The sequence below is a fragment of the Corvus kubaryi genome, unplaced genomic scaffold (assembly GCF_017639235.1).
Source record: "Corvus kubaryi isolate FWS band 111438036 unplaced genomic scaffold, C.kubaryi_AGA036_p1.0 37357, whole genome shotgun sequence".
NCBI lineage: Eukaryota > Metazoa > Chordata > Aves > Passeriformes > Corvidae > Corvus > Corvus kubaryi.
In genome coordinates this window covers 2,902,624-2,922,618 of record NW_024581117.1, presented here as the reverse complement: position 1 = coordinate 2,922,618, position 19,995 = coordinate 2,902,624, and the positions used below count along the sequence as shown (strand labels likewise).

Below are 19,995 nucleotides of genomic sequence, written 5' to 3'. Positions count from 1 at the left end.
AAAGGTCCAGCTAAATTAGTTTTTAGCTTTGATGTGATTATTTATAACCCTAAATTTTACAGTTTATTTTCCTGTATTTCTTTTTTGTGGCAGAGAGCCAAAAAAAACCCTCAACTAGAAACTCCCCATGGTCACTGTAACTTTTTTTGATGTCTGGAATATGTGTATGTAGATGACATTTTTCTTGTGTTTTTCATGACAGAATACATTGTGGTTGACCATAGTTCAGATGATGTTTTGAATTCCAAAACCCTAAAAGACGAGGGCTCTTTATTTTCTCTTCTGCTTCACCATTGCGGTGTTTTTAAAAGCACTCACATCCATCTCTGATATTATGGTGTTGGAGTATTTCCAGTAATATAGATTTTTCTTTCAAGGCTTTTCGACTGTAGGATATTTCCCTAGGAATCCAAGGAAGACCTTTGAGTAACTGAAGTAAAGAATATTGAAAATCTTCAAAATTCAGTGGATTTACGTATTTTCATGAGCAGAAATAAACTTGTTTCTGTTATCTCATGGAGTTACGTAATTCTGTTTTAAGGGTCTTTCTGATTTCTAGGATGTCTTTATGTGCACCTGTTCTAGAGAAACATTAGCATTAGAAACATGTATTGGGGACTATCTTTAAAGAATCTTTGTAAGATCACATTACTATGAATTTTAGCCTCCCGTGAATTTTGTGGAATAAAGTCTATTAGAAGACTCAGAATTTACTGTTTGAACAGAACACTTGCCAGTTCATTAGCTGTTTTTATGGTGTTGTGTCTTTTATAAAGTTAAGAAAGAACAGGCTGCTCCAAGTAATCTATGAGATAATTCCTGTATAATGCAAATAGGAGAATACTTTAAGAAAAAGTAGGTGGAGACAGAGAGGGAAAAAAAACCAAACAAACAAACTTGAGATAAACAGAGTGGAAGATGTGTTTTCTGGAGAGATGGGAGACAGTTCTTGTGATATAAAATGAGGAGAGAGCTTTTTAAACTGGATAGGCCTGAGGAGAAATATGAAATACTGAAGGTAAAGGAATAGGAAATTATTTACTGAGGAAAATTTGGAAAAGTAAGGAAAACAACCCAATCGACATGTGCATGATTTAGAATAGTCCTGTTTTATGAGAATGCTTTTATAGATTTAGTTCGTTTGTTATTTATTACTACCCCTAAGAGCTCTCATTTCTTAAAATGTTTTTCATGTACCATGTCCTTGCAGAGCTTATAGAATTGGCCAATACAGAGCTGTTAAAGTTTTTAGATTGATATCCTTGGGAACTGTGGAAGAGATGATGTACTTGCGACAAGTTTATAAACAGGTAAAGTTCACAAACTGTTTAAATGGGGAGCTCTTCCTAGTAGTTTCAGGGACAGAAAGCTAATCTAGTCTGTAGTAAAATTGTAGTTTACCTTGAGTTCATGGTATATGATGTTAACTTACTAAGCAAAGGTGCATCATTTAGCGATTCTCAAAGAATGGAACAGAATTATATTTGTATTCAAGTTTTTCTGTAACTATTGACAGTTTAGTTATGCAATGTACCTTATTCGGGTTATACAGAGAATTTTTTTATTTGAAGACTTGTAAAGTACAACTGTGATAGTTGTAGTTAGTATCTGCAGCAGTCTGATTCAGGCAGCTTTTTCTCATGAAAGTCTGGAAAAAGTAAAGCAGAACTCTTGCTGGTGCTATAGAAGAAAAGCAAGAGGCATTGCAACTTTCCTAATTCTGGAAACTTGCTTCTAAAAGGAGAGGGAAGTGTCGTTGGTTCTTTTACGAAGATGAGAAGCGATGCTGCTCGCTGGACCACTTAGCCTGGACCACTTGCACTCTCAATTTTTCGACTTGCGTTGGTAGGCTAAGATCTGAATAAGTGACAAATAAAAATAAGGTTCTAAGATCATCTGATTGCACAGAGCAGATAGTCATAAAATGAATTTATCCTCAGGAAGATGAAATCTTGAGCTCTGTTAAGTAATGTGTGTGGTTTGCTTTAAAATGCTACTTTCGGAAGTGTAACAATGACTTTTAGCTCACTTAAGGTCAGTGTTTTGTAGAAGCCAAAAAGCCATTAGAGTTCTGTTTAATTTTGACAAAATTATCTAAATAAAGAAGAGGAAACGTAAGGAAAAATTAAAAGGAATATGGGAGATAGGCGGAACAGGTAACTGGGAAATTTGCAGAGATTCTGTATGAGACACTCAGAATTAAGATGTTGTAGTAGTTGAAATAATATACTAGAATGACAAGTTAAATACAACGCATGGTAAGTCCTAAAACAGTATTTGAGGGACAGTGGTCTAAAAACATAAAAGCTAATAGTTTGGTTTTTTAACACATCACGAGCACAAATTGTACTGCTGTATGGACATTAGTGAGGTTTAAAAGAGTGCTGATTACAAAAAAACTCCCTAAACTTTATTTATTCTTTACATGCACATTCATGGAAAAGCTTGGAGAGGACCCTGTTCCAAAGTTTCTCTTGTGCAAAGTACTTTTGAGAACTCCTTTCAAAAGCAAATATCAATAGGAGAAGCCTCAGAAAGGCTAACAAAATGAGCAATAGCTGATTACAACCAGCTATATTCACTAAAACCTTAATGGAGGGGAGCCTGCTTCGCAGAGATCTTTGGAGTTGGTGATCTTGTAGAAAAAGAAGACCTGGATATTGTCTCTTTGGATTCCAAAAAGCATGTATAAGTCTTGAAAGGATGTATCAATTTTTTTCTTTTTTTTTCTTTTTTTTTTTTTAATTGACTTGTATTTTTCAAGTTGAATAAGCTGCAATAAACAGAGTAATTATAAGTCTGAGTGCTGGGGTTTTTTTGGCTATACTTGAATTGCTTTCCCTTAACAAGTTAGCATACAGTGCAAAGGAAGGTGAAAAAAATGCTAATAATTTAGTATAGTGGAAACTGAGCTGTCAAGATATAAAGGAGTGCCAGCAATATGTATGGTAGGTGTCTGATAATAGGCAACAATGCAGTAAAAGTCTTCGAATATTCTATTTTTTTTAATTCAGTAAAGCCAAGCAGGTTCATATTATACCACAATCTGTTATACCAACATCTGCCAGGGAAATTAAAACAAAATATCCTCTCTAAGGAATTTCTGCTTGTTCCAGCTAAAGCTGTGTATATAATGTGGGTGCCAGGAAATTCTGACGTTTTGTTGTAGCAAACACTTCTGAAACCTCTTGTGTTGTTCTGTTTTAGCAACTTCACTGTGCAGTGATTGGAACTGAAAATGCCAGGCGATATTTTGAGGCAGTGCAAGGATCAAAGGAACATCAAGGAGAGCTTTTTGGGATTCATAACCTTTTCAAACTTAGGACTCATGGGTCCTGTCTTACCAAAGACATCTTGGAGGTGTGAAGTACTACCCTATAACTTTTGGATATTAGTTTTACATTTTTCCTTTCCTCATGAGACTTTTTGGTCATTGTTTTGAATGGAAACACTATAAAACAGAATGGTAAAACTTAACCAATACTTGTCTGTGCCATGACTTGAATGAAATAGGCATGCTAATGTCTCATTCTGGTACTCATTCTCATTCTGAATTTATCTGAAAGATAAATTTCTTTAAATCCAAGAACGGAAAAAGCTTGGATTATGATTTTCATAAATTTCCTAATACATATATTTTTTTAATAAAAACTACATCACTTACTTTTTGGTACTTTCGCGCAGCTTTGTGCACAGATATCTTTTATTCATCAGTAACTCAGACTGACCTTTTAAATCAGAATTCTGAGCATAAAAATATTTTTTATGGTCACAGTAACCTCTTTAGAGTACTTTTTGTGATGTTAATAACTGTTTTAAAAAAATGTATTTTATAATGCTGTATTTTGAAGTATTACAGGGTGCAAGTAAATAACTGAGATTGCGTATTTAAAAATAAATTTCTTAATTACTCTAAAAAGACTGTTGGCCTAATTCTATAGTGTATAGTGTAAACTAACTTTAAGTATATTCAGTATTATACGTTTATGTATGGAGCATGTTTGCTGCAGCTAGCTTGCATCTTCAAATTTACTGCAGCTTTTTTCCCTGTTTCTTTCCATCCTTCCCTTTATTTTGTTATTTTTCTTCTGCTAGGAACTTAGTCTGGACCTTGCTGATAGTACTTCTGGTGCTTACACTTGTGTAGAAAGAAGGAAACTTCTTTCCTGTGCTTGCCTTTGTATGTAATAAAACCTGTATCTCTTTATGTTAACATATTTGATTGTTTTAGAGGGAAGGGCGGGTAGAAGCAGGAGTCATAACAGCAACTACATGGCTGAAGGGAGAGAATCGTTCATGCAGCTCAGAAAAGGTGAGAAGTCTTTGTGGACTTGTAGACCAGAGCATGACCGGCCTCTGGCTCCCAATATTACAGTGGCAAATGTGGGAAAATATGTCATTAGGCTCATAACACTTTCACCCTATTGTTTTGAAGATTTTGTTTAGGGAATTGTGGAAAGGACTACAGTTGGTTTAGATGATTAAATGTTTCTGGTTTTGTGGAACTCTAGAAGACGACCTATTTAGCTGTTGTCGTCAGCCAATCAGACAGTGATTCCCACCAAACCAGTGGTCTGTTCAATACTGTCTTTTTTATTTTTAATGTATGTAGTTATCGAACGGTTTCCTTCTGGAATAAGATCTTATTTTTTTTATTTTTTCGTGCAAAGGTCAGTTTTAATGGAAGCATTTCATTTGTAGGAATGTTTTTGACTGAGCACCATGATCAGGTACTTTGGGAAGTAAGCAGTTAGGTCTGTAAAGTGGGCTGTAAGAGTAAAGTTGTCTTTAGATTAGATCACACTGAATGACATTACAAATTAGCCACTATCTTTTATGCCTGTTGGAGATTTTTGTGAGTAAATGTCAATATTTAATGTGTGCCCTTACACTGGTCTTAATCTCGTATTGATAATGCATCACTAGATGGTCATGATCTCACATATGACTTGCTGACAAACCTTTTAAGCTTATGTTAAATGCTTTTTGATGAGCAGAATTGTATCAGGATTAATATATTCATTTTAAAATGTTTCTTTGAGTACAAAACTTTAGTATTTACTGTTCTGACTTTCCGTTTAGATGTTGTCATAATTCTTATCTCAGCAGTGTGCAGTCTTGGAGCTCTGTTCTGGACTTTAGTATCTTAAAAATGTTTTAAGATTGCCTGGGCATAATTTTGTTTGATTACAGTAGGCCTAGATGAATTTCAGAGTGGAATGTTATGTACTCATGACTTTAATGTTAGCCCCCATATACAAGGAAGTTTACCACTGCACTGAGATTTATTTTGTGTAATGACACATTATATTAAGGTTTAAATCATGAAGTCACCTTCCAAACTACTCTTGAAAGATGAAAAGTAGCAATGAGATTAGTATAAGCTTGAAAAATATGGGTGTGGATTGGGAAGGCATAAGTTGTCTTAGCAGTGTGCAGCATGTATCGTCTCAAGTACATAATACTATTGGTTATTTTCTGCTTAGTTGTTCTGCTAAAAATTTTCTGCTGGCAGAGACTTTGGTAATTCCTCATTATGAATTATTTTGCATTTTGTAGTACTATTTTACGTATTTTTTGCTTGAGTAACATAGTGGAAATCCACTTCTTTTACACTGCTTTGGGATTAGGTGGGTGGTGTATACCATTAATGTTAAATAACTTTGCTTTGAATTTTTTTTTTTTTTTTTAGTATGAACAACCAGACTGTAAAGAAGATGGAGATCCCCAAAGCATTCAGGCACAGTTAAAAAGAGAAGAGACGGATTTTTGGGATGACTTCAGTGATGATGATATTCTGGAGAGTTCTGTAAAAAAATGTGACAGAAGGAAGCCAAGCAATGGAAATAATTTCATGGTAACAAAAGGACAGCTTTCGTTAATGCAGTGCGGATTCTCTAAGTTGTTGCAGAGAGAAATTGAAACTACCAAAGAAGGGGATGATAATTATAATTCTCATAATTCAAGTTCTGATGATCACACTGTAAGAAAAATTGTAAATAGCAAGCATGATGATTTTCAGAAATGTCAAACCATTGTGCCTGTTTTGGAGCATGGGAAAGCTGTTCTGTCATCAAATGGAACTGATAAACAAGATATGCATAGTACAGACTGGCTTGGATTATCAGGCTCTGAGGAGGAAGGGGACAGAAAAAATGAGGATCAAGGCATTTCAAAGCAACGTGATATAGTCATGGAAACTGCAAGTAGTTCTGAAGAGGATGATGATGTCATCTTTCCGACCCAAGTTCAAGTATGCCAGCAACCAGTGCTTACTAAAGAAGTTGAAATACACAGGTCAACATCTGAAAATTGTGAAGAGTTAGCAAAAGAAAAAGCTGGATTTGTATTTAAGGGAAACAGTAGACAATTTGGATTCCCCAGTACTGAGTCAAATTTCAGCAATGCCATGTCTTTTGAAGACATCAAGAATGACACAGAGTTGAAAGGAGCAAGCGACATAAGTGATGAGTCTGATGATATTGAACTTTCCCATAATTCTCAATCAAAGAACCTAGGAACTTTGAACTTTCCAAAGTGGAAGGAGGGATGTGCCCTTAACAATGAACTAGATAATGTCTCCAAGTCTCTGCTACACGCAAAGAAGCCCAATAGAAAAGGAAAGGAAGGTGGTTCTCAGAATATAGATGAATTCTCATCCTCTGAAGATAACTTTCCAGTTCAGAAAATTTATGGCAGAAAGCAAAGTTGTAAGTGTAAACAGCGGAGAGGCAGAGTTCAGTTTGGGTCTAAAATGCTGTGTCCTATTCAAGATACCTCCATTGCACAAATGAAGCCTAGCAATTATGCTATGCATAGAACTTGTGCAAGTAAAACTGTATTTGAGCATCAAGAGCAAAAAATGGAATCAATGGACAAATATTTAGGTAACTATTAACTGAACTTGTTTGGTTTTATTTCAACTAAAGTAGTAACATATGTTTAAATTACCATTGTCAGCATGTTTTAATTTCTTCTTCCTCTACATATTTTTTTGTTACAAGATGTAATAAATGCTCAGTTATTGTTTAGTAATATCTTTCTGTATCTCTCTCTTTACATATTAGTCTTACTTTTCTGTCTTCCGGGGTGACAGTCTGCTTTGTAATTTTTGGTTAAACTCTTAACATCTCTAGAAATATGCTGAGATTGAATATTTATTAAGAAGTCACAAACTAAGTATTTGAACTGTAAAATCTTAAGAGTCTTGACAGAGCTGTTAAACAAAATGTACAGAAAAAGAAAGTGGTGTGGGAGTTTTAAGCATGATATAGAAGACTTGATTCCTAAAGACTTAATTTTAACCATTGATGTTGCTGCCATTAAGCCATAGATGCTTTGAAACATCTTTGTCCATCTGAAAATAACTACACTGAAATTGAAGTAGTATTAAGCTGTCTGAATAATCCAAATAAGTCTAATGATTGTTGTATATTTCATAGAAACTTGGTGCTGAGTGAAATTATAACAAATTTTATAACTTTATTGTAAATTTTTGGGGTTTTTAATTACAATATCCTTCAGTGCAAATGTGTACCTTCAGAGTTCTGGAATAACCAACATCTTTGATTGCATTTTTTTCGTAATGTATCAGATGGTGTTCAAGAAGTGGCATATATTCATTCAAATCAGAACGTGGTTGGACCCAGCAAGGCTGAAAATCACTTGAGCCGGTGGGCAGTGCGAGATGTATTTGAGTTGAAGCAGTTTTCCCAGCTCCCTGCTAATGTAGCTGTCTGTAGTGCCAAGGTAAAGAAAAATTTTTGGAAATGTCATTTAAAGTTTTTTTATCCTCATTTTTCATCTTAAAAAGCTATAAACTTGTTTTTCTGTTAATGGCCACCATGAATGATCAAAGATACTGAGGATGGGAGGAAGAGAATGCTCAGTTGGAGGTCTAATAAATTATTTTATTTTTTGGGGGTGGCTTTTACATTAGCCAGCTTTGAAAGAGTTGGGAATTAAACAGCATAGCTCTGTGTGGAATCCCTCTGTGGGCTTTTTCTGTGAGAGAAATGGTAAGTTTAAAGATTGGGTTTTTGAAATCAAATTCTGTGCTGTTTTTCTGATTTGTGCCTTGAAGAATCTTCAGCTTGTCCTGGATCCAGTTAACAAAAATCCAGTTGCCACAGTACATTCTGGAACCCCTGTAGCATCAAAATTTCAACATAAATCAGTTTGCAGGCTCTCTTGGGGAGGTGAACATACACAGTTGCTACAGTTGAATCAAATTGTCTGTGTTTAATATCTTAAACATAGAACTGGAGTTTACCGGGGGTGCTTATTTGCAGCAACAGATATGTTTTATGCTTTTTGTTGGTCCTGTATCTTGTTTAATTGCATTTGGAATACACACAAATCTGGAATAAATTCAGGTACAGCTTCCGGATTTTTGTTCTTGTTACACAGTGTTTTTAATCTGCTCTGATTATCTGGGTACTTTGTTGTTTGCCTTGTAATAAACGTTTGCAGTTTCCCGGGCTGTTTTTTAAGACAGACCACAAGCACAGAATAAGTGATTGGTGAATGTGCAGCTTAGTCTTTACAGACATGTTAGCAATCATTACAGAAATTGTAGACATACGACTGTGTTGTTCTGGGGTGTTGAACATCCGTAGTGGCTAGAAGGGTTTCTTCCAGTGCTGTTGTTGTACTGCATTTAATTAAGCCATTAGCAGAGTTGCCAAGAATTTTTATACTGGGAAGATGAAACCAGGCAAACTAGTAAAAGTAAGGCCTTTTCAGTTCTAACAGATTTGCATTAGAATGTCCCTCATTGGCAGAAAAGTTGGTCAAAAATACTCAAGAGTACTGTAGGAAGGTACTTACTAATTGGCAATGGCTAACAACATTATTAAAACCAAATAAAAATGAAAGAAAACTTTGAAGAGAGTACTTTGAGTAAACATCTGTTGATCCACCTCCGTTCAGAACTAGTTTGTGGTGTTCATGTAACTTAGAGCTTATGGTGTAGAGTTGTGTGACTGCAAGTATTGCAAATTAACTTCTCTTGATTAACTTGTCAGTCAGGTTTTTTAAGGTGTGCATTTTTCACTCAGAAGCAACATCTCTTGGAGATCTAAGTAGGAAGAAAAACACCAAAAATTATGGAGAAGGTTGCCTCTTTTCTTCACATCCTGTTATTCATTTACGTAAAGGCACTAATGTAGAAATAAAATCTAGGTGACTGCCTATTCTTAAATGTGGCATTTTGAACTTTTTGTGCTCTGCTTAAAAAGAGAGCTTCATAGACAACTTTCTAAGCTGAAAGAAGAAAGGTTCTCTACTTAGGATTTTACTGCTACTGTTTTTCTTTCTTCATTACTTTGTATTTCCTTAGAAGACATTTTGTGAAAAAACATGGTCATTGTTGTGCTTCTGGCCATCAGGCTTTGCTGGTCATTTTTCACTTATTTGCCGTCAGTTTAAGTTAGGACATTGACTGTCTGAGCATCTACTTGTTTTATCATAAGATAATGCTACCTAATAAAAACCTTTTTCAGTAAAGTAGCATCATGTGTAATATTAAAAATACAACTGAGTCGTTTAAATTTCCATTGTTATTTTAAGTAAATAAAATTACAGTTTTGAATGTTGGAATGTTAATTGGAATCTGATAGTTACTGAAAGAAAAACAAAGTTTTGTCAGCTGAAATTTCTTGTTGATGTAGTTTTCAAGTGTCATTGGTCTAACAGTTTCTCAGAAACTGTTGTGTAGCTCTTTCTATTGGGTCTGAATATCAGTGATGTTAGACTCTTGATTAGAAGCTTTTTTTACAGTATATTTAGGTTGAAGTTTTATGTAGTAATATCATGAAGACACCTGAATAATATTTATGCTCATTAATATTTATGTCCCTTCTTAAGCACACGTAATCAAATTGTTTTATTTCTACGTAGAAGAGATCAAGAAAGGTTATTTTCGTTTCATAGATAGGTCTGCTAAGGACAAAAAAAGTATTATGTCCTTTGTCTTGTTCATTTTACCTATGCCAACTCTTGTCTTCTTGCTTTACAGTTTCATTTAGTAAGCAGTCTGTAATAATACATTTCTGACGTAATCAATTTTAAATACATTTTTCAAGCAGTGACTTATATCTGTGAAAGGAGGTCAAGAATTTTGAAAAACTTGAAGTATTCTGTTGAATTGGATGAGTTGTAAATTGGGAAATACAAATAACTACAAGTGTTGGTGGAAGACTGGCATTTTTGTTTCATGCTTACATAGAAATTTGGAATGACAGGGATATTAAAGCAATGTTGTAATAAGCTAAAGTAATTAATAAAGAAAACCCCTTGTAAGAACATTGACATGTTGATTTATTGCTATTGACTAGCCATCTAATCACGTTTTGGGTTCACTACTTCTCTTAAACTTTTAGAACCTGGGTTAAGGTCTTTAGTTTCAGTAACCAATTTATGGAAATTCTGTGAGTATGAGTAATAGAAAAATTAATTGCTGGAAAGCACTATAAAACAATGTCTTCTTCCTGGTTGTCTACCTGTAGTAGATAAAAGTATAAATTGGTTTTATTAGTGCTTCATTTATTGTTGAATCGTGGAGACTACTGTAGTTGCTTAAGTCGTAGTAACTGCTGAAAGCTGGAGCAGACTGCAAAACCTGTGAGGTCTCTGCTTTGAAAGTGAGGGAGGTTCCATAGGAAGAAGATCCTTGAGAGCCAAGTTAGAAGGGATGTGAGACAGCAAGTCTTGTTCCTCAAAAGATAACTGAAGGTATGTAGAACATCTTAAGAACGTAACTAACAAGCTTGCATTTGAATTGGTTATAAAAATAGTGTAGGACTTGAACACCTTTTCTTACCGTGGACTTCATCTTGGTGATACTTTTATTTCCTTGAGTTTAGAAGGCCAGTGTTAGATCTGCCCAGTTGGCACTACTGTAATCCTCAGTCAAGTCTCTCTTAACCTCTTAAACTGTAGGCTTCAATCAAGCTTATTTTTTTATCCAGTAGTAAGTATTCAGTCTATCCTTAATTTTGCCTGTGCCTAGTGTTGATATATCCTAGCTGCCTTTTCTCTGAACATATTAGAACATATTATTTTAATCTGCTATTGCTCTGTACCTTTAAAAAGGCTTAAGGAAACAGAATTTTGATTGTTCTTATGAGAAATAGATCTCGCTACTATTTCTTTTTTCTTGCTTGCTTTGTTCTGCAGGATCCATAACAGTCCTGGATTCAAGACTGCAAAGCCCTTTACACTTCTTTCCCCAGAGGTGATGGGGAATGCAGTCGTATTGTCTATATATGGTTTTTAAAGGATTTTGCCAACTGAGTAGTTTAGCTAGAATGTTCACATTTATAGTACTGAGTGCTTGTTTAGTCTGTATTTCTGTAAGTACTGTATGACTCTGGAAAAGTGTTTGGTAACAGCAATCAGAATATAAAGGATGCCATCAAGAAACAAAAAAAGGACATCATGAGAGCTCTCTCACAACTTAGCAGCTATGAAAGGTGATATAAAATCCAGAAGTAATAAATGTAACAATATAAACGATGCATTAATTGTACAAGTAAGAGAATAAACTGTAGTTTGATTGAATATCATTATTCAAAATAAATCCTGTCCAACATCTGAATTAAAGAAAGTTTGTGTATGACAATAGTAGTAGCAAACATATGTGGAAAGGTATTTTGTCACGTGATTCTGAAGAAAGGAAAATAAATTGTGGAACATGTTCCTTTTATCACAAAAGTGCATGGGATTGCATAAAAATAGAAGAAGATGGTCTAGCTGTTAGGTGAGTTGAAAGAGCATTCTCAGTGCAGAAGGATGTTGTCAAGTTATAGAATGGGCTTTCATAAGTAGTCATCTACAGCAGTGGAGACTCATTTATAGTTTATTTTGCAAATATGGTGAGGGAAGTACTTAAAAGACTAAGATTAACTGGGGTTTATTGACAGACATGGCATGGGTGGTATGGTCTTGAATGCAGAAAGCTTATAATTATAATAAAAATATTGTAATACCAATAGTTCCTGAATTGAATGTAATTATCCTTTGTCTGAAGATTATCTGTATTCTGATCATTGCCCACAACTGCCAATATTGTATTGCTGTAGATTTTGAGAAGAAATACTTAAGAACTATAGAATATGACTCTTAAAGTTCATCTAGTTCAAACTCCCTGCAATGGGCAGAGACATCTTCAACTAGATCAGGTTGCTTGGAGCCATATCCAACCTGACCTTGAATTTTTCCAGGGATGGGGCATCCACCACCTCTCTGGACAACCAGCTGCAGTGTTTTACAATCTTCGCTGTAAAAAAGCCTTCTTCCTTACGTCTAATCTAGATCAAAAACAGGCTCTGCTAAAAAGCATTTCTCCATCTTTCTTACAGACCCCTGTTAAGTATTGAAGGGTCATGATAAGTTCTCTCCAGAGTCTTCTCTTCTCCAGGCTAAATAACTCCAAGTCTCTCAGCTTTTCCTGATAGGAGAGGTGTTCCACCCCTCCAGTCATTTTTGTGGCCTTCCTCTGCACTAAGAGCAGAGGGACAGAACCACCTGCCTTGACCTGTGGCCACATTTCTTTCGATGCAACACAGAATACTATGATAATCTTCCCTCAAAGAGTTGATGTTTCTGATAGTACTGCTTATGTGGAAGGAATTGATGTGTCAATACTTGGAGGTGTTTAGAGTCTTGATAATCGAAACAAAGCTGGGGATTTCTCTTCCATGCAGCAGTATGGCAGACAGCTGTTTCTGAAGAAATTTTGGAGATATGGATTACGCTGTATAATAGGTTAGTAGTACATCTTATCTTCCTTTATAGTTACAAGCTTTGCTTGCATGTCCCAGAACCTAAGTGTCACAGAAGGTAGTCAGGTGTGTCTCTGTGCAGTCTGAGATCTCATCCTACTCATAATCTTTCCTAAGAAGTCATGAGTATTAAAGCATGCAGGGAGAATCACACTATAGTGTTGTATAGAATCACAGGCTATAGTGTTGTAACACCTTGAGGTAGAAAATGCATGTCATTCAGTGTGGCACACAGCCACTCCAGTAAAAATTACTGAGAGCTGCTACATGACAACAAAACACACTTGATATGCTGCTTCACTGAAGATTATTCATAGGGAGGGTTTTACAGTCTATTACATACAAGTGTGAAGGAAGAAGATTATATTGAAAGTTGATCTACTGGAATAAATAACTTGTTTTTTTCTAGATTATTTTATTGGGTTTTAGCCTGATTTGATGACATTGAGCAATCTGTGTTCTGCACTTGAATTGAAATTCAAGTCTTGTGCAAATAGACTTACTAAACATTCATTGTTTTCATTAAACAAATGGAAGATTTCTGTCTCTATTATCACATCACTATATGTTAAGAACATAGATGAAAACAAAAAAGAACTATCTTGTGTAACCACAGAAAGAAACATATGGAAAACAAAAGCTTTTTAAAGCAAATATGTGAAATGAACTTGTAGAGTGTACATGGTGGACTTGCAAAGCCAGACTGTTAATTTTCAGCGCAGACCTACAGTTACTTCAGCCTTTCAGAGAAAAAAAAAAAAAAAAGAAAGTCTGGAGTAATTCATGTGATATTTTGCTCAAAATTATTCTGACATTAGTTTTGGGGGGAAAATGGAAGTGTTAACAAACTCCGTAAGGCCTTAGTCATCTACTGAGTATTTTTAGTGGTTTTGATTTTCATGGTCTTTTTTTTCTGGTGGGCTCTGGGTTCCAAAGCAACGTGACTGATTTTCAGTGCAGAAGCTTTTTACTGGCTTAGGTTTTTTGATAATTTGCACTATTTTTTGTGAAACCTTTTCTTAGCTACCATAAGAAAGAGAAACCTCCCAGAGGCAAGACTTGAATATCTCCTTCTAATGTTTCTAGTCTATTCTGAATTAAATGACTGCACTCCTTAATGAATTTCCTAATTAATTTCCATGTTAATTGGTAAAAACAGCTTACGTTAAATGTTTTGCACAGTATGGAAGTCTGGGATGGGCTTTCTCTAGTTCTTATACAACTGAATTTGTGTAGTAGTTCTTCAATAGGAATCCAGGGTGGTGGCGGGGGGGAGCTGCGTGAGCGTGGGGAAGTCTTCGGAGAAGGCTTGGAGGTTTCACAAAAAAAAAATGGAAGATGGGAACAGGACATACTAAGTAATTTGAAAAACTGATGATGTCCCACATTAGAGCTAATTTGCACTTTTTAGTATGTGGAAAAGTTTTAGTCACAAGAACTTGTACTATAACCTCTTGAATATGTGGAGTCTTTTTTTCAGTCAACTGCATGTTTTCAACTTAAGTTTACTTAAAGTTTTACTGAAAAGAAATGTACAAAGACAGCCATTCAATTGAGGATTAATCACTATGGCAACAGAAATGTGGTGACTGAAAAGGGGGAGGATGTATTCTCCCCTTAGCTTCCTGCCAGCTGTCATATTCAACCTCTGCGGCATGAATTCAGGCCAATATATAGACTGTGACCAGCTCTAAGAAACTTTATCTGTATTTTTATAAATTCGTACAAGAATTGCACTATAAAGGAAGACTTAATCCTCTGAATTAGATGACAGACTTTTGGCACTATTGCCAGTGTTTGACAGAGAAATAACGAGATGCTTTGTAGTAAAACCTGGATTAATGGTAAACCCTTCTTTATGTTATTGCAATGTGGTGTAAATGAGAAAACTAAGCATGCTGTCAGCCTAGCAAAAAACATGCCCTTTGTATCTCCAATGCAGATTTAAGTACTGTTGAGAATACTGTAAATACAAAAGTTGTGTCATTAAGAACTCTGCTTTATCTTATTTGTATTACATTGCCATTTTGTAGATTATTTAAACAAAGACTTCTATCAGTTGTAGGAACTCTGATTGCAGTGTGTTTGCACTGCCTTCGGATTCAACAAGTTTAGATAGTTGTTTACAAAGAGAAGGCTTTTCGGAGATAGCATGCCTTTATCCTTGCTCTTCTAGGATGGGGAAAAATTCAGCTTTAAAGTAATTGTTCCTGAATGATTGGCCTGTAATGCTGTTTTATTGAGTTTACTGGTTCAGTTTACAATGGAATTAACCATTCCACTATTCTGCTTTCGGTTGTGTTTTTTCAATGTAGTGAGTTAATATGGGACATTCTTTGAAGCTTGTAATGGAGTTTTCATTATGATGCATGTGCATGGCCTTTGGTTTTGCTACTCTTTGATGGAAGGATGAGAAGGTGAAAGAAGATGGGTACAAGTCCACGAGCTTCTGCTGGAATAAGCAATTACCTTAAGCTTTGAATTCAGAGACAGGCTGAGTATCTCCTCTCATTCTCAACAGTAGTAATAACCATATTGATTCAAGATCAGCTTTTTGGTGAAAGACATTGATATCTCCTACAGGAATTATTTTAGCAAAAGGTTCAAAATTTAAGTAAGATTGCTCCCAATGAAAAATTCTTGCTCTGTTACCTGGTTGTAGAAGAAACAGACTCAGAAGTAAATGTGAAATAGAGAGGATGCAATCTGTTCTCACTTGATATAGTAGTCAATTCTCCACTACCAAGCAAAATATTAGAGTTTATGGAATGTTCTTGGTCTGTTTATTTATGCAGTAAAGCTACGTGCAACAAATGGGAAAATGATTACATGTTACTCTAAAATTTATTTAATTTTATCAGCTTTGCTTTTACTGGTCTCTTGGTGTTGGCAAAATATTTTGGAGGAGTAATTTGGATCCGTAATAAATCTTAACAGTTTTTATAACTTGAAAAATTTTTCTGCTGTTAGTCTACTGGGATACATTCAAATATTAGATACACTTGTAGTTGTAGCCAGCATCCTTTGTTTAACTCAGAAAGCTTGATGTAAATATAGTTATACTAAAGTATTCTAAAATTTTAAGGTAGGTTAGCTTCATTTTCTAAGACAATTAAGGTACTGACTGTTAGCTACACATTACTTGTAATTCTCATTCTACAGCCTTACTTTGTTACAACAGCAGACATATTAATTCAGAGACTGCTTTTCCATTAAGAAAGCTAAATTTGAAGGGAAAACAAATGTCCACATCAGAAATAATTCTGAGATATTGTAACATTCAGGCTCATTTCAAACTGGAATTTGTAGTTCACCATAAGGCTCTGAAGTACACAGTTTGTTCAGTAGCGTGTTCTTGGTAAGTAGAAAAGTAATTCTGGTTTATTTAAGAATCCTGTGAAAGTAGAGACATTTTTTGCTAACTGTATTCATGGTCTTCACCATGTGGACCTCATTTTTAAAGAAATCACATGAAATTTTATGTGGACACTATTACAATTTATCTTCCCTGACATGTAGAATAATTTAAGGAGAAATTCTTGTATGACATGTACATGTCCGAGATTACCTTTAAAAGATCCCTTCTAACTCAGACTACTCTATGATTCTGTGTAGAAGAGAGAAGGAAACAAGACCAAGAATGAACAGTCAGGTATCAAACATTTCTTGGTACTTTGTGTATATCGTGACACCAGAGAAACATAGGTAAAATAAAAATAGTGTGCAGGAATAGCATATGTTAAAGAAAAGCATATGGAAGGGTCATAATAATTAATACATATAATCAAATAACTGCCAGGGGGGAAAAAAATCCCAAAACAACAGAAACACCCAAACCAAACAAAACACAAGGAAAACTGCAAAGGGGAAAAAATTAGCTGAAATAATTTAGAATTGTAGTTTGTGTAGATAAAGGCACTGGAATGCAGTATCAAATAATTGAATTAATAATAATCATCGAAAACCAACTCACAATGTAGTGGGAAAGTCATGTGTTTTCTCAAGTTTTGAGGAAAGTGGGAAAATATAAATTAGGATATGGCATAATGGTTTGGTATTTGCTTGTAAGATGTGTTTTAAGAGGTCAATCATACTGAATTTACTGTGTTGCTTTTGTATTATTTGGCTGACTGCAAGGCAACTAGACATTTTAGAAGGCTATTCTTGTTTATTTTAGAAATGTAAACAAACAATGAAACTGCAATGATAAGTGTCCTGGATATCTGACAGCAGTGGTTTCGTGCACACCTAAGGAGAAAAATCTTGTGACACTGGAGGCTAGTCAGAGGGATTATTGATGACTGAAAGTCAGTATCTGGCATGATATATCATTACTGTAGGGATACTTTGGGTAATGAGGCAGTAAAAGAGGGGAAGGTGCTTGAACACCGTGCAGCTATGGATGAAGATTACACAAACATTTTCAGCTTCAGGCTTCTGAAGGATGTTCATTATCCTCCAGGTCTGAAGGATGTTCGTTATCCTCCAGGTCTGCTTTCTTAACAGATTGCCACAGACATAAGACAGCTTGAAAAACAAGTATCCCTGAATCTCTATTTCTCTTTTTTCTCTACGTGTCTTACTCCCAGCTTCTGCCCACTTACTCTCCCATATCTTTTCATCTTGCTGTATTTTAAAAGGTGAAACATGGTCATCCTTTGCCTTGCTTGAAGGGACTAAAGAAAAGGAAGTTACTGGCTTAAGGTGTCCAGTCATCTCAGTCATGTCTGATGATGCTTTTACATGGACTAGCATTCATTGCTCCAGAGTATAGAGCTGCCTCTTTATGCCTGTTACGGGAACGACAGATACTGAAGTTTTGTACTGTCAAAGAGAGACAAAAATGAGGTTTGGTAGATGTATACTGTTTTTAAATAACTGCTGTAACTAGGCAGCGGGAGGCAGATTGTCATAGAGAGCTAACAGATCCAAGAGTTGTAGATTCAAGGTGGAATCTTGAAGTACAAGTTACTGCTGCATTGTAACACTTTAATTTTTGCTTGATGCCTATCCTCATTCTTCTTGAAGTGTTACCCTTAAATGGGTTGTGTGACACTAAATGTGCAGATACTACCATTTTTCTAGACTCTTGATTGCTGCATCCTCTTAGATAATACATAAATCAAAGAAATCAAAACTCATTTTTGGTATCCAAAACTTGATATATACATTCAAGGGTAAGAGATGTGCATAACAAGAAGGGATTGAAACTATTGTAGACTAAATGGAACATGAAAGGTGTCAATAAATGCTTTCTTTGAAGTGTTTTTCAGTTGTAGTAAGAATCCCTGGGTTTTCTGAACATTTTAGAAACCATTTTCTGCACAACTACTTAATTATCCCTCTTCTTTCCCATTGCAATATATAAAAAGTTTTTTAAGTGTAAGTGTAGCAGATCAAGGGGGAGCAGAAGAAAACAAGGATAAGACAGGAAGGACTGGCTACAGTTTTGTGGGTTTTTCCCTAGTTCACAATAGCACTTCATAATTTAATTTTATTGTACTTTCATTAACTGTTTCTTTGCATTTACTGGGTTATTTCTGGAGTATAACTTTTTCTCATTTAATTTTTTATATTAAAAAGCACTGCCTTCTACTAAACCACTTGCATGGTCTTTGTCTTGTATGTATGCCTTTGAAAGTAAATAAAATGTGCATTTCTTTTGAACTTGCTGTGAAGGTTTTTGTGACAAAATGGAAGTGCACAAAGTTCACTAAAGTAGTAAAAATATTTCATTTAGTAATTATATCAAAAATTTTTATCTTTGATGTCAATGTAATTATTTTGCTGTACCTTCTAGCCCTCACCCCAAAGTTTGTGAAAACAGAAATGTATAATGGTGTTACAGATATTTCAATATAGACAAACTTCATTTATCAGATGACCTATAAGTATGTGGTCAAGTTTAAGTGAAACTTTTCCACTTTGATCAGCAGAAATTTTATAACATGCACTGCAAAGGCATACTGTGTTTAATGTATTTAAATATTTAGTAAAACCTTTCCTGCTTGCTGTCATTCTTTCTGTCAATATTCTTTTAACATACAGCAGACACTGTATGTTATAGCATACAGTGAAGGATTTTTTTTCCTTTATTATTCCATTGTTTTGGTCGTAGGATTTACTGATTCATAAAGAGTGTGACATTCAGTAATATAAACAGATTAAATGTGCTAGTGTCCATAGAGGAGCAAGAGTCAAGAAGCTCCTTGCTGAATCAAGTTGTCTTAATTTCAGACTTGTTTTGTGAGATTATTTTATGCATAAGTGTGATAATTGGTACGAACATGACCAGCACTATACTATACTATTGCATTTCATGTAGAAGTGAGAGGTGTGGAAGCAGCAGTTTGTTAGGGAAAGTGCTTGAGGAACAGAAAAATACAGAAAGCTGTTGAAAATAAATTTTCATTGTGAGACCAGTACTTTAGAGAGCAAATATTGAAAGATAATTGAAAAGGTAGTGGCCATGAGAGGAATGAATTAAGGAGGGTAATACAGGAAGTCAAATTCAAAAGAAAGCAAAATAGTGTAAAACGTTGACAGTACTGGAATATTGACTGAAGTTCTCACTTTTTTGATGGTAGTGCTAATAGAAAGATAGAATATTTTCATCTCATTTTGCAAATCTTACTTCTACGTAGACCCTCTCATCCATTATATCACTCAGCGTAATAAACATCAGATTTGACCTTTAAAAAACATGGAGACATCTAAAAAACTAAGTGTTTTAGGTTTACTTTAAAAATGTTTTATTTTTCTAAAAAAAAGGGCCTGGATTTGTGGGCGGGGTGTTAGGCTTTCTAAAATGTTTGCCAGTTCAGCAGAGTCAGTTGTGTTTCAGCCTAACTGGGTATCATTTAACCAATTGCCTTTGCTCCAGGGAGCTGGGAAGTTTTTCAGGAGTAACTCACAATGGCTGCAGACTTTCACTGGAATTAGCTCCTGCAGTTCTTGCAGTAATTTTTTACAGTAACCTTTTCTACCTTGAGTTAAAAAAAACCCACCTTTGAGCAACTTATTTAAGTAGAAGAGATGCTCTTTGTATGTATACAGTGGTATTTTGAAGTTGTTCTTTTGGGTGGGGCAATGTGGGTCATTGTACCTAAAATTTTATGCTTCCAGAACTAAATACGCCTTTTGTGCATTTATATGCAATTAGCAATACTTCTATCATTAAATGTGGTTCTTTGCAAAGACAAGCAATTTT

General features: G+C 35.1%; 1 protein-coding gene across 3 annotated transcripts in view; it reads left to right on the top strand.

Annotated features, from left to right (window-relative positions):
- Positions 1–19,995, top strand: part of ERCC6L2 (ERCC excision repair 6 like 2) — a 50,567-nt gene that overhangs the window by 29,706 nt on the left and 866 nt on the right. Inside the window, exons 13-17 of one of the 3 annotated variants that reach the window (XM_042033140.1) lie at positions 1,211–1,310; positions 3,208–3,360; positions 4,232–4,312; positions 5,693–6,887; positions 7,595–7,749. In XM_042033140.1, coding sequence (XP_041889074.1) covers positions 1,211–1,310; positions 3,208–3,360; positions 4,232–4,312; positions 5,693–6,887; positions 7,595–7,749 — 1,684 coding nt within the window. Of the gene's footprint in view, positions 1–1,210; positions 1,311–2,444; positions 3,367–4,231; positions 4,313–5,692; positions 6,888–7,594; positions 7,750–19,995 lie in introns of those variants that run through there. The other 2 variants (XM_042033141.1, XM_042033142.1) reach the window with 2 other exon arrangements.